At 43.4% G+C, this 22,822-nt stretch overlaps 1 protein-coding gene across 1 annotated transcript in view; it reads left to right on the top strand.

The window, feature by feature from the left end:
• GRIN2B (glutamate receptor, ionotropic, N-methyl D-aspartate 2B) overlaps positions 1 to 22,822 on the top strand; it is a 353,376-nt gene that overhangs the window by 212,810 nt on the left and 117,744 nt on the right. Inside the window, exon 3 of the mRNA XM_010858710.1 lies at positions 2,199 to 2,313. Coding sequence (XP_010857012.1) covers positions 2,199 to 2,313 — 115 coding nt within the window. The remainder of the gene's footprint in view (positions 1 to 2,198; positions 2,314 to 22,822) is intronic.

Genomic DNA, 22,822 nt, shown 5'->3' with positions numbered 1-22,822 from the left:
ATTTATTTTAATTGGAGGCTAATTACTTTACAATATTGTAATGGTTTTGCCATATTGACATGAATCCGCCACAGGTGTACATGTGTTCCCCATCCTGAACCCCCCTCCCACCTCCCTCCCCATCTCATTCCTCTGGGTCGTCCCAGTGCACGAGCCCCGAGCACCCTGTATCATGCATCAAACCTGGACTGGCGATTCATTTCACATATGATAATATAGCTCTTAAAATGTTATTTCTAAAAAAAAAAAAAAATAAAAAATAAAATAAAATGTTATTTCTGCTCCCAATTAGCTGGGGGCAAATAATTTGACCTCTTTGTGCTTCAGTTAGTTCCCTTATCTATCAAGTTAAAATTATAGAACCAAATGAGCTCATAGTTTCTTCAAAGACTAAAATTCATTTTATAAGGGATTTGTTATTGTTGTTGAGTCACTAGGTCATGTCTGACTGTACGACCCCATGGACTACAGTCCACCAGGCTCCTCTGTCCATGGGTTTTCCCAGGCAGAAGTACTGGAGTGGGTTGCCCTTTTCCTTCTTGAGGGGATCATCCCAACCCAGGGATCAAACCTGTGTGTCCTGCATTGGCAGGCCTATTCTTTACCCATGAGCCACCTGGGAAGCCCTTTATGTGGGATACATGATGAATATCTTCAAATGCTTGAAGAGCTCCCATGCAAAAGAAGCATTAGACTGTATAACTGTATAACTCCTAAGGAGGAGACCAGGATCTAGAGGTAGTAGGGGAGCAGATTTCACCTTTAGGTAAAAAAGAACTGCCCAACAGTGAGGTTGCTGCCTTGAGGGTAGGGAATGCAGTGATGAGCTCCCCATCAATGGAAGTATTCAAGAAGAGCTGAGAGGGCTGGTTTTATGATGTCATAGAAAGGAAAGATAAACTGCAGGAACTGGGCTCATTGATTATGAAGATCTCTTCCAATTTTGAAATTCTAGGAATCTCTGCTCTTTTGTGGTCTCTGTTTTTGACTGCATTTGCCCTGGAAATGACAGCTTGAAAAGTCCCAGGCAGCTTTAGAAGAAGGAATGTGGTCCATGAGGATTTGGTTCACAGTACCTAGTCATCTTTAGAATTTCCTGAAAGACCTACATCTTAGCAACCCTAAGCAACCTTGGTTGCTTAATCTAATGTTACCTGGTAGCATCAAAGAAGAGGCTCACAGTTTTTGTTAAATGAGAAGACTTACAAAAGGAGCCTTTAGGCTGCCTCCTGCACGTTCTTCTCTCCTTCAGTGCAGTAGGGAGCCATGGTTGGTCGAAGTTTTGAAGCCTGTCAGAAGACTCCCAACAATCACAGGTTGCCCATTCTGCTTCTGAACAGAGATAGGTCTCACTGCAGCATCAGGTGCAAGGCTCCAGAATAGCATGTCATGTGAACATGGAGCTAATCATTATTGACGCCTTGAGCCATGGTGGTGAAGGGACCTGAATAACCATCAGCACGGTTGCACTGATGCCATGGGAATGAACATGCCTGTGGGAATTCCCAGTGAGGGAACTTCATCAGGTCAGAGCAGCCAGAAAGGGAGAATGGGGTGAGCTGAGAGTATAGGTGTTGAAAGACAGCTCCATTGGTCTGACTCTCATTATTAGTTTTTGCTAATTTACATGTCTGAACCTGAAGCACTCTGCAAAATGTCTTTCTCTCCTCCCTGGACCCCCACCCCACCCCTGCGATTTTCTGTGAAAAGGGAAGCTGTCTTGCCCACTCCCACTGTATCTTGTCTCTACACCCCCCTCCCTTGAACTCACCTCCTTTTTTGAATAATAGTCATTAACGCTTAATGAGGGTTTACTCTCCCCTTGGTCAGCTATCTCATTTAAGCCCTTCAAACCTAATAGAGTAGGTTCTTTATTACCCCATTTTTGTCAAATCGTGAAAAAAACAGATATTCAAAAGGCTCAATAATTTGCTCAGTCATAGCTGCCAACTAAACTCAAGCCCATTGCGCTTATGTCAAATTTTTACATTATCTTTCTTACTATTCCTATAGTGTGAAAACTTGGATGGCAGTTATTGGATAATGAAACCAAAGCCCGAGGGGCACAAGCTTTACATGATGTTTATAGAGCTATCTACACGTCAGTCTCCATCCACCTTTCTCTCTGTCTTCCTGACTGTCTTGTTCTGACATACCTTCTTCATGCTTGTAACCTTCTCTTCATTCTCTGTTTACAGGTATCTGATCAATGTGACTTTTGAAGGGAGAAATCTGTCCTTCAGTGAAGACGGCTACCAGATGCACCCAAAGCTGGTGATCATCCTTCTGAACAAGGAGAGGAAGTGGGAGAGGGTAGGACATGTCTTTGGCAATTCTCGAGCTAAGTGGAGGGGGTGGGGATCAGAAATTTTGCAACACACAGGAGGAAAACCGCCACTTGGTTTGGTCTCTGAGCTGGAGATCAATACTTTGAGAACACAGAGGAGGCCTTTCTCAAACGTGCGCCTTCATTTTCTTGCCACTTTGGTCAATCAAGAGATGATTTTCCCTGTGTATTACCATTTTTATTGGTAGCTGTGCTGTCTGCAGCATGACTTTGTTTTAATGGAAGAGTGTGCAGGCACAGGATAATACAATTAAGTGGAGAAACCGAATGATGGTATAGTTCAGGAGTCATGTCCTACAGGGTGTACTGGGAGGCCTGTGAAACCTAATTCATGAGCACACAAATTTGGATTTCCTGTGATTGGAGGCTTGCTCTTAGGACCTACCTCTCCCACTGTCAGCTGATCACAGTGTCTGAAATTCTACTATTAGGCATTAATTTACGTGGGTGCCAGACTGCCTGGGTTCAATTCCCAGCTCTCTACTCACTAACTTGGCTACTTACAACCTTGGGCAAATCTCTTAACTTCTCTCTGCCTCCACTTCCTCATCTGAAAAATGGGAAAAATAATAGTTTCAGTATCACTGGGTTGCTATATGGATTAAATATATTGATATATGTAAAGGACTTAGAAGGGTTCTTGGCACATGGTAAGCACTTACTAGGTATTGGCTTCTATTGTTATACCTGATTCCTAGTTCAATACAAATGTTCCTGAGAGTCATTTCATCACACATGTTCATGAGAATCAGGACACTTGTGCCTTGAGAGGCTTTGCAGAGAAATGGTTTCTCAGTTAAATAAGATTAGGGGGTGCTGTCTACTGTGTCTCACTCTGGGAGATTCTCCGAACACATATTAATTTGAAAGTTCAGAGGTGTCCTTTTTGCTGAGATGTCATTGACATATATCATTGTACTAGTTCCGTATGTACAATATAATGGTTCAATATTTGTGTATATTGTGAAGTGATCACCACAGAGAGTCTAGTTAACATCCATCACTGTGCATGGTTCCAAATTTTTTTTTCTTGTGATGATAACTTTTAAAATCTACTCTCTTAGCAACTTTCAAATAGGTAAGAGTATTATTAACCATAGTTATCGTGCTCTACCTTACATTCCCATGACTTCCTTTTATAACTGGAAGTTTGTATTCCTTGACCAACTACCAGTCTGTTCTTTGTATTTATGGCTAGATTTTTTTTTTTCAGATTCCACATATAAGTGAGATCATGCAGTATTTATCTTTCTCTAACTTCACTTAGCATAAATACCCTCAAGGTCCATCCATGTTGTTGCAAATAGAGGTCTCTTAGCAAAGGAACATCTTTAATTTTATCTAATTTGGCATTTCCCCAAATGATTTTTATCACAAGACCCTTTAGTTTGTGGAATCAGATTCTGTGAAACACATTGAGAAACACTGATTTCAGGCAATTTCTGCAGACTCTGTGGGCCAGTTGGCTGAGAACAGACTTCAGGATGTCAATGTGGCTCTGACTAGGATGGAAACCAGGCGATATATTTTCAGAGAGAATAACCAGGAAAAGAAGCCAGAGATAAACGTCTTGAAATTCACAATCTTGTCACAGAGAGACATGGACAGGTGAAACAGGGCGTGTGTATCTCAGGTAGTGGGACCCAGAGCCTTGCCCTTCAAATGAAAGATGTCTTCCTGTCATGTGTTCCTCCAATAAGGGCTCAGCTATAAGGCTAACATCATACCCAGCGTCCTTGATTGAAGTTATCATTTGTTCCAAAATGGCTCTTCTCTGGGCTCCTGCTCTTCACCCCAATCAAGCTGCTTTTCACTGCTGCTGTGCAGACATAATAATTTAAGAAGTGTTCTGGGGCCGGCGTGTACACCAGGCACTTCTGTAGATCTCCAGAAGAGGAGTTATTAAAAACTGAGGCTTCATACGTGGAACAGAAGACGTCCAGCTGGGGATAGCTTTTATGCAATAGACTCATGATTACTGACTCGAGTATGGGGCCTCTCATAGCCGTCCTGTCTTAAAGAGACACCACTTCCACTCATTGGCGCTGCCTTCTCTTCCTTAGGCTGGAATCTGAGGCCTGGGACCCCCACCCCTTTCCACAGCTAGTTTCTCCTTCCTGGGGGTTGGATCCCTCCCCTCCTTATCAATTCTACCTTTACTCTCACTCTTATATGTATTACTTATTTTTATATGATCCAAAAACCATGTGGATAATGTTTTAAATGGACCTCCCTCTCTCTGATGCACACTTTCTTATTTTTTTAAATATTTTTACTTTTAGATATGTTTTATTTCAGAGATCATTGGCATATTCAAATGGCATCAGTAATCATCCATAAATAAAATTAAGCCCTAGCTGACAAAAATAAAGATTCACATTGTAAAATGATATGTTTTACTCAATGATAACACTTAGTGAAATTTTTAATTGCATGGCTCCTTATTAACTGGGAGCCCAATGTAAGCATCAACCACACCTGGATCCGGGTGTTCAAAAAAGATCACTCAGATGTCACCCACTTTTATCCATTCAGCTCAGTTCTGGACATGGCTTCTAGAATGAGCTTCCCAAGGCACAGTTGTGGTTATGTTCTTTCTCTGCTCCAGACCTGCTCAAAGCTCCGGTGGTTTGTGAATTGGGTCCAAACTTTATCTCTTCTTGCATTCAAGGCAGCGGTCTGTTTTCCAACACCGTCTTCTCTTCCTCGGTGTGTCCTGTATCACCATCAAGCAGCCCTGGGTTCGTCGCTGTTCTGAGAAGTTGCCCCTGTACGTCTTGCTCCCTGTATGGCGTGTCATGATGTTCCCTTTTCCTGGAACGAATGGTCCAATTATACAGATCATAATCATCCTTTGAAACCAATTAAAATACTGCTTTTTCCTTGCCTGATCTTTGGCCGGGATTTCACTTTTCACTCCCGTATCCCCTGTAGCATTGGTCCGCACCCCTGTCAGCAGCACTCGTGACAGCTGCCTGTGTCAGAGCTGTGTGTGTGATGCTTCTGGAGGTCAGAGGCTGTGTCTTCATATCGTCCTGTCCTCATGGGAACCTGAAGGAACATGTCACACGGCTCAATAAACCTGTCGAACAACTGAGAACCATTACATAATGCAACGGTCTAAAATCCATCATTAAGAATCCAAGTTTATGTTGTTGCCCTTGATACAATAGCTGGATTTTTTTTTTTTTTTTTGGCAAGAGGAGATAAAATCTTTATGTAGATTGAATTTTCATAGATTGTATTTTAAGTGTGCTAACGGAGCTTGTTATTTAAAGAAATTCTGTGGATAATCCTTTGATAAAGCATTTTGGGGGGATTGGGATCATACTAAATAGAATAGAATATTTCATACTGACTTGGTTACATCAGAGAACGCTGCTGCAGAGAGAAGTCAGTATTTTTTGGCTTTATGAGCCTCATGGCTCCCAAACGTGGAAGGTGGAAGCCCCTGTGGGCAGAGAGGGGCAGCCAAGCTCAGGTCAAAGGCATGTCTGGGACATGGTGAAATCGAACATCCTTTTCTTCCACCATCACCCTGGCCCCCAGAACCCTTCTGCATCCCCAGGATTCCTAGTAGTGTTCTAGATGGTTCCCAGTGGTCCTGGGAAGATTTAGAGATCAGAGAGGCAGGCCTTAGAATGAGGATTCTACAGTGAAGAGATGCTCGCTGGGGAGAGAATCGAGGAGTGAGTCTCAGCTTGTGGAAGAAACGTGGGCTAAGAGACGGTGCTGTCAGCTTCCAGTGACGTGCCTAACTCACTGTGTGATCTGCTCCCTTCACTTGTCTAAGGTCTTTCTTTCCTCATGTCTAGAATGGTGGCATGAACAGTGGGTCCTTCTCGAGATTACAAAGTCATGCTGTAGAGAAATAGGACCTTGGCGTGGAAGTTGGGTGAGAGCTGGAGCATACAGAAGAAGACTTTGTTTTTAAGGACAGTAACTCCCAGGTCATTCTTGTCACTTGGGTAAATATCATGACCCGAGCCGAAGCAGCCACAGTCAGGTTTATGTCTCTTTTCTTCAGTATACTTGTTATCTGATGTTTTGCTTATTTGTCTGCCTGTTTACTGCCTGTTTTCTCACACCAGGAGAGATGTTGCATGGGGCAAGGGCCTCTTTCACCTCGGTAATTCCAGCACTTAAGAAGGGTGCTTGGCTCACTCCAGAGACCATTGTTCAATAAATGAAGAATCTGTACGCTTAGGGGGGTTGGAGTAGTGACTAGCCACTCACTTCTACCTCAGGCTGTCCTGTGCAGATGGAGTGGTTTACTGAACAGCTCACAAGAGCAGATACATCCCTGCCCTTGGGGTGAGTGCCCCCAAGGACCAGCGAGGACTCAGGGGACCTTTGGGGAGGCCTTATCTCCAGACAGGTGTGCCCAAGCAGTGCTCTACAAGACACCTTGGCCGGAGGAAGATTCATTAAGTTGTCAGTGTGAACCCCATGATAGGATGTCACAGGATTCCTTCAGGTTTTTACAAAGCCACTGTCTTATAAATTCGGTTCCTTCTGAAAGACTCAAAGTGAAGGCAGGATGGTCTAGAGAACTGAGCTTGGTTTTGGAAATGGGAGAGAGCCCAGTTCAATGACCCACACTAGTTGTTTTTTTTTTTTTTTTTTTTTTGTGTTAGCCGAGCCACTGATATTACCTGAGTCTGTTTTCCTTCTGTAATATAGGGCTTTGCCTAAGGCTATTATATAGATTAAAGGGGATTTTACAGTAACCAACTATAAAGGAGATGATAGTAAAACTAGTTAACGGTGGCTGAAACATAGCCAGCATTTTACAAATATCAGTTGGTAGTCTCCACCCTCTTTGTACAATTTTTAAAGATACTATCTACATATGATAAAAAGCCAAATGATGCAAAAGAACATCCAGTAAAAAGAATGTCCTTTTATCATCGATGAGCCTTGGTTCCCCAGACTGCTCCTCAGAGCAGTTGTTGTTCTCACTGTCACCTTTTTGCTCTGAAAACACACCAAGCATATACAAAGTTTCTACATTTACTCAACCCCCTTTTTTCTTTTTAAACAAAGGGTACATGTTTTGTGACCCTTTAATGGGATCCTATATAAGTAGCCATTAAGTACTCTTGCCTGGAAAATCCAACGGACGGAGGAGCCTGGTAGGCTGCAGTCCATGGGGTCGCTGGGAGTCGGACACGACTAAGCGATTTCACTTTCACTTTTCACTTTCATGCACTGAACAAGGAAATGGCAACCCACTCCAGTGTTCTTGGCTGGAGAATCCCAGGGATGGGCGAGCCTGGTGGGCTGCAGTCTATGGGGTCGCACAGAGTCGGACACGACTGAAGCGACTTAGCAGCAGCAGCAAGGAGGCATGGAGGCAGGGGGCTGGAATAGCAGAGATCTCTGGATCAGAATTATATTCACAGAAAGCCAAGTACATATCTCTGGTAGGTAGAAATGTGAGGAACATTTAAAGAGGACTACACATACACACATACATAGCCTGGTGAGTTGGAAAGGATAGGGGATGGTAGAAAAATATTTGTGTGCAGAAGGGTTCATTTCTAAGTCTAAGAGGGGGGCAGACGCATAAACTTGCATTAAAAATAGTCTGGCACAGAGAGGCAGTTCCAACAAGCATTCGGGCTTCTGTCTTTATCTGAGCCTCTCATGATTTGCTTCATTGCTGCTGCTCCCTGCTTCCATTTAATCGTTCCTAAAATGGGGATAATAAAAATGAAATGCAGTGGGGGTGTGTTCTGAGCAATGACTTCAAGAAATGATGATGGTGCATTTTCAAGCTGTAGGATATAAACAGACCTTAAAGGGACTGTCTAGGTCAGAACTGCGAGGATACGTATGGTTTTCACCTCCGCTATCCTTTCTCCCAAAAACACCAGACGTGTATTTTACAAGCCCACTCCCTCTTCCCTGCTTCCATCCACCAGAAAATACTCCTCCTTGTGTAGAGTACAGCATTCTCTGTTTGTCCAGGTCATTCTTTGGGCTCCCCAATCCCCAGATACCATTTTAGGCTTACAGTCCTAACAGATTAGAGCCACATTCACCAGTGAAAGAAGGATTCCAGGAGAAAGTGGTTGGTTGGAAATGCTGGGTCAGTAGTCTTATTTGTGAATTAACGTCTGGATCAGTAAGAGAGAGGAAGGCTAACTGAACTGGTAGAAAGATGACTCCCAAGAGCTGCTGCAGCAGCAACATCATAAAACAGAAGGCGCCACTGGCCTTTGGAGCCTGAGATGAATGAGTCAGGTTAAAGGATGCTTCTGGTCACCCTGTATCCAGGAGACAGCACTAACCCCAGGCTGTGGATGCTCTGTCATACTGGTACCTGCTGTTGTTGTTTAGTCGCTCAGTCGTGTCCAACTCTTCGAGACCCACAGACTGTAACCCGCCAGGCTCCTCTGTCCATGGGATTTCCCAGGCAAGAATACTGGAGTGAGTTGCCATCTCCTTCTCTAGGGGATCTTCCCAACCCAGGGATCAAACCACATCTCCTGCATTTCAGGTGGATTCTTTTACTGCTGACCATTAGGGAATCTCTTGAGGACTAGCAAAATCGTATTCCAGGATGGTCAGTTTGGTGGTGATATGAGAAAGGTTGATTACTGCCGTGACAGATTCCACTTGAAAGCCATTGACTCTTGACATAAAACAGCTTCTCCATCTATTCATGTGTGCTTGCATGGGCTCACACACATACACACACACACACACACACACACACACACACACACATCATGGACAAGCTGACAGGCTGCTCACAAACACGGGAACCACATCTGTTTGGTTTTCCACTAGATGTCTGTACCCTGCCTTAGACAGTGCTCAGCAGGCCAGGAAATACTTGATGATGGCTGGAACACGCCTGCCCCCACTTCACTCCACCTCCCACCCCAGGGGAGGATCCACGTGCCATTCACATACTTTCCAGGCTCACACAAGGTATCTGAGAAGTGAAATATGAACTCCTTCCCGTGTCGGTGTCTTTGCTCTGCATCTCCCGATACCACCGCTTAACAACATGTTCTTTTCGCTGACTTTGAACTGCGTCCTAATAGGCATCATTGGATAAAGGGATTAAGAAACAGACTCCATGGAGAAAGGCTGTGGGAATTGGGGTCATGGAGGGGAAGGAGGAGAGCAAGGAGGTGATGACTTTCTTTAAATCTATGAAGAATTATCGGACCAAGTGTTGACATCAGCTGTTCACTCTCTCTTCTCCTAGATAGAACCAGAGTAAGAGGGCTTAAGATCCAGCAGAAAGGATCTCTACTAGCTCCCGGGAGAATTTCTTCATAGAGAGAAGTGTAGAGTGCCAGAACTGTTAACCGCACCAGGGGCTGACTTTGGAAGAACCTAAAATCCGGGGTATTTCTTAGGGGGCAGTCCGGCCCTGACAGCAAGGTGTGGCCTCCAAGGCGTTGAGGGTTTTGGATCTTCCCTTCTTTCTTACACATAGTAATTGAGCACCTACTGTGAGCCTAGCACTGCTCCCACCAAATTAGTCTTGACATTTTCCTAGTTGCTGGGGAAAACAAAAAAAAGAGTGCTGCAAGGAGAAGGATACTGATTGTGACACACGATTTCTATACCCTAAGGTGATTTTTAAATCTATTGTCTAATGTTTGGGTGGCCTTTCACGTTGCCTGGTTAGTAAAGACCGTGCATGTATATGACACTGCCTTATAGACATGGCATAAGCCGGTGTCATATAGATGCACGGTTTTGGTTGTCTTTCCAAGTTGTTGATTATCACAGACTCTCACATCCAAGCGATGTGTTTCCCTCAGCTCCAAGAGCCATGGCCCATGTGGCTTTTAGTCTACACCCTTTTCTGAGGTTCCAGAAAGAGACTTGTGGGGTGGGGAGGTGTGCGCTTAGCCCTCAACGTCTCCACAGCCCTGTTAGTCCACAAAGTCAAGCTGCTGCCCCCATGTACGTTTATAAAATAATTTGAAGAGCAGAGCAGGATGTATTGGGGGAATGGACTTCAGAAATGTCATTTCAGAAAGGCTGGTTGTCTTCATGTGCTGTCATCAGCCACTGAATGAAAAGGATAAAAGACCAAGATAACCTTGGTTGACTTTGCTTTTGAAACCTATACCCGCTTATCGGGTTTGAGAAAAGCTGGACAGAGCTTGGAGACAGAAGTGCTGGCTTGACCTTGACTTAAGGAAACGTAGTAAAGAGGAAAGTGTCCCCAAAGCTGAAAGATGGCTTTCATCCACCTTGTTTACATTTTATTGAGATTTTTATTTCATGACAGTTGTCTCTGGTTGGCTCCTGAGTCTCTGAACCATCTTTCTAATTCTGGCTTATGATGTTTTTTCAGTGGTAGTATTGAAGAAGAAGTAGTGGTGTAGGGGGCTGTTACAAGACTCTTGTGTTGATAGACAAGTTAAAAACACTTATGATTTTCTTATTATAACATTTGTAATTTTATTTGCTTATTAATTGTATTTAGGGGACAAAATAAAATGTACCCATTTCCATACCTACAAAGAACTAGCATTTACATTTCTTCTGTTCCTTATCTGATGCTTTTTTCTGTGTATATTATAATACAATACAGTGTGATACAATAGAATTGGAAACACAATGTATGAACAGTTTGCAATCTTCTTTCTCTCACTATGATACTGTGGCCATATTCTTATTTTATTAATGTTATCTGAAAGCATGAAATTTAATGACTGCCTCATATCCCATTGTAAAGATGTATTGTACTATTTTTTTTTTTTCTGCATCGCGTGGCATGTGTGTTCTTAGTTACCCAGACAGGGATCTAACCCATGCCCCCTGCAGTGGAAGCACAGTCTTCGCCAGTGGACCACCAGAGAAGGCCCTGTATCTCTAAACTAACCTCCCATGATTAAGCATTCACATGTGTATTCAGTAGAGACTGGTACTCAGATGAGAATAATTTCAGGGTTTTTGATAATCCAACTTCGATGCCATAAGATTGATGTCCAAGGTGACAAGGTTTGGTCACATTTTTGTTTTTGTATAATGACTCTAAACATTCAAAATGACATCCCTTAACCTGAGAAGCTTGGGTTATATTAATTCAGTAACAGGAGAGTAGACACGTATGTGGTGGGTATGTGTCTCTCCTTGGTGGTTCCTGGTCTGCTTGGAATCTCAGAGGGTTTTCTCTTTCTGATCATCTGATCCTCTAATTTTGCTGTTAAGAATATTTATCATCTTTGTCAGTTACAACACACAGAGGATGGGGTTGGTCATGTGGTCTGTGTCTGCAGTTTTCATCATGCTAGGACCATTTCCTTGCAAGTTAGAGGCCTTCAAAATTCAGGCACATGTTCTCAAGGAGCTAATAGGGCTCATGCTTGTTATGACATCATTTCTAGTGCTATTTCCATTCTCTGTGCCCCACTGCTACTGCTACTGCTAAGTCGCTTCAGTCGTGTCTGACTCTGTGCGACCCCATAGGTGGCAGCCCACCAGGCTCCCCCGTCCCTGGGATTCTCCAGGCAAGAACACTGGAGTGGGTTGCCATTTCCTTCTCCAATGCATGAAAGTGAAAAGTGAAAGTGAAGTCACTCAGTCGTGTCCAACTCTTAGCGACCCCATGGACTGCAGCCTACCAGGCCCCTCTGTCCATGGGATTTTCCAGGCAAGAGTACTGGAATGGGGTGCCATTGCCTTCTCCAAGTGACCCAGAAAGACTGGAGAGCAACCCCTTCTTTCACCAGTGGGGCAGCACCTGGCTGACTCCCACAGGCACAGGCTGATGTGCCTCAAGACTGTCAGAGGCCATCATGGCAGAAACCACTCCTTTTGTTCCTTGATGTATTTTCTAGTAAACCGGCTACTTTGTGCATACATTAATAGCCTATTAACTTTCCCTGAGGTTTAGCATTAATGCTATAATATCTGAATGTCCTTCATATGCAAGCATACCTATGTTGACCTACCACCAGGAGATCTTCTGCTTTGAGTTCTTCCTGTAGCGCTGATGGATTTGTGCAAGTTCACACACAGTGTCTCTCTCCACCATACCTATTTCTGAGAGTTCGCTGAGACCAGGGTAAAGCAATTTGTGTGTACAGGAAGGGAAGCAACTGACCTTGGCTTGTTAACTCTCCTGATTGGCCCCTAGTACGAAAATTTAAAGGGAAGTCTAATTAAGAAAATAAGGGCTTCCCTGGTGGCTCAGACAGTAAAGCGTCTGCCGGCAATGCAGGAGACCTGGGTTCCATTCCTCGGTCGGGAAGATCCCCTGGAGAAGAAAATGGCAACCCACTCCAGTACTCTTGCCTGGAAAATTCCATAGACAGAGGAGCCTTGTAGGTTACAGTCCATGGGGTCTCAAAGAGTCAGACATGACTGAGCCACTTCACCTCTACCTTTAAGAATGAAAGCTATTAATAAAAAACATGAATACAAACATCCACAACAGGTATAGAAGTCAGATTATTTGGTATGATTTTTCTTTCTCTATTAGAATGATTTATGTCCATAATTTAGTGAACATTTCAGTTCATTTTGAGAGTGAGTTGGGGGAGGAGGGGCTCTCACACTTTCTGTGCACTCTTCCTCTCTGTGATCATGTGACCCAGCTGTTCTCTCCTGCCCATAAAGGCTGCCAATTGCTATTTCTACATGCATTCCAGGTCTTAGTTCTATCAGCTAAGTGTTCTGAAGGTTTAAACTTAAAGCACGAAGGGCATGATGAGAATGAAAGTGTGGTCTTGGGAAGGCAAAGCAAGGAGAAGAGCAGAGCAGAAGGCAGTCGTTGGGGAGAGAGTGATAGACCCCTCGGGGAAGAGGACCAATCTCCTGCTGTGCGTTCCAAGTGCACCATATTCTCCTTTTACACCAGACTCCACTAGATCTCCTTTTCTCTTCTTCTACTCTTAGAGTTTGATATGTGGTGTCTTCTAAGATCATCAACTTTGGCTCTTCTCGTAGCAAAACGTACCATTTTTTTTTCACTCATCCTATGAGGAGGGAAACTTGCTGGTGAAGAATTTGAATACGACCTACCTCTTAGAATTTCTGGTGGATGTTTAAGCCACCTCAACATTCTCTTCATAGAACAGTGCAAAACATCTGTTCTCCCTATAGGGTCTGAGGAAGATGTATAGTTTCTAGAACAGTGTAGCCTGAGATCAAAGGATCTTAGGAAGATTTGGTCTCTAGCACATCCGACATGTATATGGCCCTTTAAGAGCAATGTGGTTTATGAAGAGTTTTATCATATAGGATCTAATTTTGATTGCAATGAAAACTCTGGGAAATACTTGTGCAGTTACATAAACTGAGGCCAGAAAAGTTGTCTGACTTGCCAAATTCATACACATAAGGAGTGGCAGTGCTGAGTGTAGATATTTACATCTGGCTCCATTTAAGTTCAATATGCTTTTTGCCTTAATACAAAGACTGTAACTAGACTAATGGGGTCAAAGTGTGGCAATACCAATGGGAATTGTTCTGTAGACCAGAGGACAGACCACACCATGGATACATGTGAGCCCTATCACATGACAGCGTTTAAACGAAGTGTTCACAAATGATCCTGGACTGGGAGGAGGGAGAGGTTGGCTCAAAATGTGACTGGCTGTTTCAGGGTAATATTTTCCTGAGAGGAACACGAAATGAAAAAGTAAGGTGGGGAGGAGTGGAAGAAGGGAGAGAGGCAGGAAAGATAGAAAGAGCAACAACAGAAAAGCTTTTCTGTATCCTTACATCCTTATACCATTTTGCTATTATTATAGATACCGGCTTCCCAGGTGGCAGGTGGTGATAAAGAACCCACCTGCCAGTGCTGGAGATGTAAGAGACGTGGGTTTGATTCCTGGGTTGGGAAGATCCCCTGGAGTAGGAAATGGCAACCCAACTCCAGTATTCTTGCCTGGAGAATCCCATGGACAGAGGAGCCTGGTGGGCTACGGTCCATAGGGTCAAAAAGAGTTGGACATGATGGAAGCAACTTAGCATGCATGCACGCATTACAGACACACACACACCTGAAAATACATCATGAATACACGCATCCATGTTGTCTTTTTTTTTTTCAGTTAGAACAATAACCTGTCTCTTCAAACTGTGAGGACAGAACGCCTTTCTCCCAATAGCAAAGGCCTAATAGCTATCTACAGAGGCAGCTGTCTAGGTTCTGATGGCATAGGGGAGACTTGGTAGCAAAGAACTCACTTCTGCAATTGAAAGTTCTTCTAAAACACAACCACCATGGCACTGGCACTGTGGCCATGCAGCCCCATTGATCAGACACCTGCTGGAGGTGCAGAGAAATGTTGAACCACCAAGGAGAATTTAAAATAGCTGACCTACAAAACAGTCCTCAAATCTTAGCAGGAGAGTGACATGAAATTTTAACTTTGTTTTCTATAAAACAGAATCAACCAAATATTTTATGAGTTCAACTAGCTAAGAGAGAGGAGTTTGGGGATGTTATATAGAGCTAGCTAAAGAGCCATTGAGAAAAATACATACAAATATATAAAAGAGAAAGTAGAAGCCAAATTTGATAGCTGAGACCACTGATCTGTGATTCATCATTGCCACTTCAGTGTTTCCCGAAGTGTGATTTTGAGTTTCACTGTGGTACATAAGTTAAGAAGAATGAGTATTCTTTAAATAATCTACTGAAAAGTTTTTAAATTTGTTTTTGGCCATGCCAGGTCTTCGTGGCTGTGTGTCGGCTTTCTCTAATTTTGGCAAGCAGGGGCTACTCCAGTTGTGATGAGAGGGCTTCTCTTTGCAGTGGCTTCTCTTGTTGCGGAGCACAAGCTCTGGGGAATAAGGGCTTCAGTAGTTCTGGTGCACAGGCTTAGTTGCCCTGAGGCACGTGGGGTCTTCTCAGACCAGAGATCAAACCCCAGTCCCCAGTCCCAATACAGTATCCTGTATTGGCAGGATTCTTAATCTCTGGACTACCAGGGAAGTCCTGTTTATTTTTATAGTTATCTTCCATCTTTGGCAAGTAACACTTGTCTTACATTCACAGTAATGATATGGATTTTTTAATAAATGTATTTTTTAAGATGGTTATTTCATATATTAAATTAAAAATAGTGAAAATGGTGCACGTATGTTACAAAAATTGGAAGAGTAGTTCTTGAGTTAAATTTGGGACATGCTTCCAGAAGGCAAGGGGTGTTATTGACCCCTGGTTCCCAAGTCACAGAGTCAGGACTGCCCGCCCTTTGCACCCTCTTTCCTTCTCACCTATCTATGTTGAGTCTACACACCACCATAATTGCGACAACACCTTCTCCCAATCTCCTGTACTTTTATGGCTGCGTGTCTTGTCTTATGCTTTCTCCTTAACCTTGGATTCTTGAACTTGTCCTTTGGAGCATAGTTAAAAGCTGAGAGGCATCATATCTTGCTCCCCTCTGCCTAAAACAGTGAATCATACAAAGCAGTGTGAATAAATGTTGCTTCAGCTTTCTCATCCCTTTCCTCCCTTTCTTCATCTATAAAACGGGAAGGATGGTAGCACCTACCTCAAACTGTTGCTCGAAGGGTCAAATGAACTTTAGTTCATTTAAAATTCTTAGCACAGTGTCAGGTGTGTAGCAGGCACTGTGCAAGTGATCACTCTTCTTTACTTGAACGTGTTTTTTCTTCTCATTTTATTGAGATAAAATTGACAGCCCTGTATGAGTGTAAGGTGATTTGACTTCCATACCTCATGAAATGATGATCATTGTAAGTTTGGTGAACATCCATCATCTTGCATAGACTCAGCATTAAAGAAATAAGAAAAAAAAAAGTCCTTCTGCTAATAAGAACTCTTAGGATTTAGTCTCTTAACAATTTTCATATATATCCTATAGTAGTATTAATTATATTCATCATGTGGTACACTACATCCCTAGGATTTATTTATCTTACACTTACAAGTTTATACCTTTTGACCGCTTTCATCCAGTTTCACCTACCCACACCCTCCGCCTTTGGTAGCCATAAATCTAAGCTCTTTCATATGAGTTTGTCTTTGAAGTATAATTGAACATATGTTAAACCAGTTTTAATACAACTGAAATTGGGTTCTAGAAAACAAGAAAATGAAGAAAAATGATTCACGTGCACACGTAAGATGCTGTGTGGACATGGCTGGATTTTGGCCTAAGTTGCTGAAAGGAAGTAGCTAGGAAACAAAACACAGAATCCTTGACACACTTGATGATAAACCAGCGATGAATACACTTCTTCCTTCATTCTTGACAACGTTTTATACAGGGATTTTAAAAAATTGAGTCTTATTAATAATAAAAGAGTAGTAGAAGCCCACAGTACAGCACAGCAGTCCGTGCCAGGCTCATTGCCTCCAAAGCCGGGATTGGAAACATGTTCAGCTTCAATTAGGACCCTGTGGTTCTCAGTAACCATTAAATAACCACCAAACTGCATTAGGCAGTTGTGACTGCTCGTGAAACCTCATATATGATGTGTCCTTGTGCCATGCGATCTCCTTGGCTTTTGTTTCATTGTAATAAACCACCGCTTTGTGGTTGATAGTAAAGAACAGCCAATCTCTCCTTTATGGCTTCCTTTTTGTGCAGCAGGTAGGTTGACCCACAAGTGTGAAAGGAATTCCTCCCACAGGGGATGGTGGTTTATGTTCAAAGATAAGTCCCAGTCAGGGTTGACTGTAAAGGGGATGGCGGTGAAGTTGGAGAGTGAATGATATAACAGTTGATGCATGAATAGTGTCTTACAGTTCATACCAGTGGTTCTAAAAGTGTGGTCCCCTGGCCAGCAACAGCAGCATCACTGAGGAACTTATGTGAAATGCAAGTTCTCAAGTCCTATCTCCGAAGCTCCAGGGATGAGACCCCAAAAATCTGAGTTTTGACCTATAAAACTCAGGGGTAGTTTACCACAGATGTTGCCTTTTCGCAAGGAGAAATGTCCACTTAATGGATATTGAATACTGCCACTTTGTCACTGTTCTGTTCTCATTTTATTTCCCAGCCATTTACTTTGAAATAAATCTGAATCTTTATCCCTCCACAGAGTTAAAGATAGAGCCAGAAGCCCAGCAGGAAAGAGTTAAGACCTGTACCTCTCCCTCCAGGAGATTCTGAATTATCCATGGTCTTCAGTTGCTGATACGGAACTCCAGGATATTAGGCTGATTGAGGTTATTCATTCAGGAAATATCTTCTGAGGCCCTACTAAGTACCAGGCACTATTCCAGGTGTGGGCTAAACAGTACTGAGTAAGATCAATAAATTCCCCACCCTCCATGAATTTATGTCTTGGTGAGGAGATGAGACAACAAACACATCAACAAATAAGTAACTATCATCACTTCAAATAATATCAAGTGCCATTAAGGTGGGAAGATCGGGTACAGTGGCTCTCAACCACATGACACCAGCCACCAAGGGGCTTTTAGAAATACCAGCCCCCAAAGCAACTTCCCAGATGACTCAGTGGTAAAGAATCTGCCTGCCAATGCAGAAGATCCAGATTCGATCCCTGGCTTGGGAATGTCCCCTGGAGGAAGGAATGGCACCCCACTCCAGGATTTTTGCCTGAAAAATTCCATGAGCAGAGGAGCCTGGCGGGCTACAGTCCATGGGGCCACAAAGAGTTGGACACAACTGAGTGACTAAGCATACACAAAGGGGCTTATTTAAAATGTATTAGTTTAATTAAGTTGTCAGATAAATTTCTAAGGAGTATATTCAACAGCTGTTATTAATTTAACTGCAACTTAAAGTAAAAACCTTTCAGATGATGCCCATATGTCCCCTGTTTAAATGTTGTCTAGCTGCTTTGTTCAGAGAAGGCAATGGCACCCCACTCCAGTACTCTTGCCTGGAAAATCCCATGGACGGAGGGGCCTGGTAGGCTGCAGTCCATGGGGTCGCTAGGAGTCGGACACGACTGAAAGACTTCACTTTCACTTTTCAATTTCATGCATTGGAGAAGGAAATGGCAACCCACTCCAGTGTTCTTGCCTGGAGAATCCCAGGGGTGGGGGAGCCTGGTGGGCTGCTGTCTATGGGGTCGCACAGAGTTGGACACGACTGAAGCGACTTAGCAGCAGCAGCAGCTGCTTTGTTGCGGAGAAGGCAATGGCACCCCACTCCAGCACTCTTGCCTGGAAAATCCCTTGGATGGAGGAGCCTGGTGGGCTACAGTCCATGGGGTCACGCAGAATCGGACATGACTGAAGCGACTTAGCAGCAGCAGCTGCTTTGTTGAGACTCCAGACCCACTTCCAAGCAACAGGGAAAATGTGGGTAGTGTTTGATCTATCATTTTTCCCGTGACTACTAAGTTTTAGAGAATTGGGATATGAATTTTTATAATTTTGACACACTGGGCTATGAACATTCCACTTTTTATGCTTGATTTTTCCAAAGAGTCGATAAGCGTTAATCCTCTTTGTTTACTAAGAACTGCATTTAGTCATGTACCCTAACCTACTATTCCAAGTGAACATGACATTGTTTGCAGCTATTGTGTCAATTATTTCACTCCATCAAGTGTCTCCATTTGACCCTGTGGTGACAGTGTGACACGACACGAGGACTTGGTGAGAATGTTTAAGAAAGGTAATAAATCACAGGATGGGTAAAACATGGATCATAGACCTACGTGACCTGGGGTGTTGTAGTGAAGATTAAATTGGCTCTACCATTTAAAATTTTATAGATTACCCTGAAACTCCAGATTTGTGGGTTCCTAGAAAATCAGGAGAGTGGCCACCCTAGGCTCGCATTCTGCTGGGACTGAGGGGTGGACCCTCCTTGGAATGGAATGCATGCTTGCTAAGCAGCTTCAGTCGTGTCTGACTCTTTTCGACCCTATGGACTGTAGCCCGCCTGGTACCTCTGTCCATGGGATTCTCCAGGCAAGAATACTGGAGTGGGTTGCCATGCCCTCATCCAGGGGATCTTTCCTACCCAGGGATGGAACCCATATCTCTTATGTCTTCTGCATTGGCAGATTCTTTACCACTGGTGCCACCTGGGAAACCCCAGGAATACATGCTATCAATTCAATGCAGCCCTCTGGGGGTCCAGCCCTGTATTAACAGTCTGCCTAGTTCCTGCAGCCATTGGAGTCTGCAACTCCTAGAACAGGAATGAGTTCAGAAAAAATGCAGTCCCTGCTTAAAATTTAAAACATGTACCTTGAAAATGGGTACATTAAGTGTTAAGGAATTGGGTAAAAATGTAGAGGACGCAACCCTTTGTTTGCTTGGTGCAATTCTCCTTGTGGTCCCTAGGGGGCAGCTGAGAATTCTGAGCACTGTATTAAAAACACATCAGCCCCACAGAGCATCCACAGTTCTGGACTGTACTGAATTCTCAAATTCACTTTAGAATTGTAGAAGGCAAAAGACACTACCTGTCTAAAGGGCTTTCTATTCGCCAGACAATGAAATACAGAAATATAAACTTCTTTTGTCTTTAAAACTTTTAGGCATGTGTGAATTTGTCTTTTCTCTTGGCAAAGTCACAAATAATTCTACCTAGATGAATATCCTGGAAAGGCTTCATAGACAAGAGCTTTCAAGGGGAATTTGAGTGATCCAAGGACATGTACCTGGCAAAGAAAGAAGGCTTCTGCAGAGAGAAATCTCAGCCAGGAGACCAAGAAAACGAAGGAAAGTGGTGGGCAAATGAAAGGAAAGAGATGTGGAAGAGGAAAAATGAAATCAGAATTGAAGGTAGGGGAAATGTCACATCTTAAGAACAGAAACCTGATAGTGATTAAAGACAGAGCAAGAGTCTGAGTGTAGGGAGAGAGCAAGTTGACTCCCGTTATGCTAATCCGCTTAAACTAATGCAGAGAGAAAGGAAAAGTCAGCAGAGTCAGGGAAAAAGGAGGTTGAGGTTGTCCAAGCAGGAAAAAAGCCACACTCAGATGAGATTCTGAGCTTTCAGGATATAAGGCAAGGCAGGTTCAGCATGACAGTATCGGCAGGGGTATCTTGATCTTCCTGCCAGTGCTAAATAAGGATGTAAAGGAGGCTGCTCGATTTCTTTGTGTCCTGGAGATGAGGAATTGTAGATTTCCAGGCCCCCTGCCCCACCCCACCCCAGAAGTAAGAGACGCTCCATCTCAGAACAGAATTTCCTATATCCAAAGAACTACGGTGAGTAGGCAGCATTTTCCTCTACTCTGCAAAGTTCAGATAAACAAACTTTTCTTCTTGGATCTCCACTGGCATTTCTTCTTTTCATGTGAGAGCAGAATCTCAAAGTCCACCAGAAGGCATTACTTTTCCTTCCTGTATTCAGTTACCACTTCCTTTATCACGCGGCTTCAGTTCAGTTCTGCGAACGTATTCTGAAGGGCTTCTCTGCAAAGGACTCTGTACAGGGTGCTAAGAAGAAAAGGTAAACAAGACACTCTGTCTTCAAGAAATTCGTGCTGTTGAGAATATCACACAGGTATAATGTAGGGAAGAATGTGATGATAGTAGGCAGCCACTAAGAAGACCCCCCAAATCCCTATGTATATTTTTATTTTCCCCATGACTGCTTGGGCTACTTAAGACTATACTTACATAAAAGCCCAGAGGAGGAAACCGTGGTTTTAAATATATTGCACACAAACTTGTGAGGATCTCTTTTTCAGAACCAGAGGAATCTCATTTCATCTTTAGTAATAAACCTGTCTTTTATGTACTGATATTTGTTGTTTATGTCTAATCCAAAAGTATAGCAGTTGTTCACTGAGAAAAAGTTCATAGAGAAAAGCATAAAGAAAAAAATAAACTTCACCTCAAATTCTATCACCCAGAGATAATTTCCATTTATATATTGGGTTCTATCATTCCAATCTTTTCCACCATGCTTTAGATTATAAATATGTTTTATAAATGTAAGTGTGTATTTTTATAAAATTGAGATAATATTATACATCCTGTTTTGTAATCCATGCTTTCTTTTAACAATATGTTGTGAATGCTATGCTGTAAATATGTATCATTAAAATATAAGAAATAAAATATGATAGAAAATATATCATTAAATATTTATCAAGCCATTAATTGATCTATTATCTACATATTGCTGTTGTTCAGTCACTAAGTCTTGTCCAACTCTTTGCGATACTATGAACTGCAGCACACCAGCCTTCCCTGTCCTTCACTGTCTCCCAGAGTTTATTCAAATTAATGTCGATTGAGTCCATGATGCTATCTAACCATCTCTATTCATCTATTTATTTATCACATAACTTTTGGTGCTAGGGAAATGGCAACCCACTCCAGTATTCTTGCCTGGAAAATACCATGGATGGAAGAGCCTGGTAGGCTGCAGTCCATGGGATCGCAGAGTCGGACACAACTGAGCAACTTCACATTATCTCATTAGTTAGAATCTGTGTGTGTAGATATACGTTACAAAAATCCCTCTCCCATCAATGCACCCCTTCCTCTTCCCACACCCCCGCCCCCATCATTGACACATGAGGTCCAAGGTTTTGGCCATGGCTCATTGGTCTGAGCGTGTTAACAGTAGGGGGGCTGCCCTTTTCGGGGTTTGCCTCCTGCATCTCTCACTTCCAGGTGACCTGCTAGAGGGGTAACACCAACAGGTGCTCCGAGAACGCCGGGACACCCGCCCGTTTTGGCCCTCCCTGTATCACTTAACGTGAACTCTACTCCTCCTCTGAGCAAACACAGCCCTCCTGGGACTGCCGCTGTAGTTGCAAATCTGTCTCCTGGTGCTCTTTCCTAAATGCCTTTTTAAACATGTTCAATAATAGATGAGCACCTGGGCCCTTCTTCTAGGAGAGCTCCAGTGGTTTTCAGAACATGAAAAAGCTATTTGGCCCTTTAGAGCCGAGTCTTGGAACAACCCCAAATCCCCGCGACAGTGTTTAATAACCACTCGCTCCAGGACAGCAAGTGGTTTGCCTGGTGGGTTTTGTTGCTCCATTTCCTTGCTGTGTTACTTTTTCAATCCTGGCCTCAACTCTCATTGAATCTCTGAAACCAGTCTGCTGGCATGGAAGTTCCTGATCTCTTCTCTTGCCCTTTTCTTTTTTAAAAAGTATTTATTTATTTGGCTGCATCGGGTCCTAGTTGCAGCACGCGGGATCTTCCGTCACCGCTCATGGACTCTCTAGTTGTGGTGCGTGGGCTTCAGAAGTTTCGGCATGTGGGCGCTCTAGTTATGACACGTGGGTTTAGTTGCCCTGCAGCCTGTGGGATCTTAATTCCCCAACTAGGGATCGAACCAGCGTCCCCTGCATTGCATAGCAGACTTAACTACTGACTGGACCACCAGGGAAGTCTCTCCTCCCTGCTTTCTTTCTCTGGCTCCTCGCTGCTGTTTGCCTCAAGCAGGGTGTCCAGCCCCAGTGGGCCCTAAATTCCCAGATACAGGCAAGCGCATTCCCCTTGCCCTGTCCAGACTTGGCTCCACTTCCATCACTGCATGACCTTGGACAAGTCACTTAAGGTCCTCGGACTTCAGTTTCCGTATCTATAAAGCAAGAATCCCCAGG

This window comes from Bison bison, unplaced genomic scaffold, assembly GCF_000754665.1.
Source record: "Bison bison bison isolate TAMUID 2011002044 unplaced genomic scaffold, Bison_UMD1.0 scf7180017864390, whole genome shotgun sequence".
Taxonomy (NCBI): domain Eukaryota; kingdom Metazoa; phylum Chordata; class Mammalia; order Artiodactyla; family Bovidae; genus Bison; species Bison bison.
Note: the sequence above shows the minus strand (reverse complement) of the source record. Positions and strands in the feature narration are given on the sequence as shown.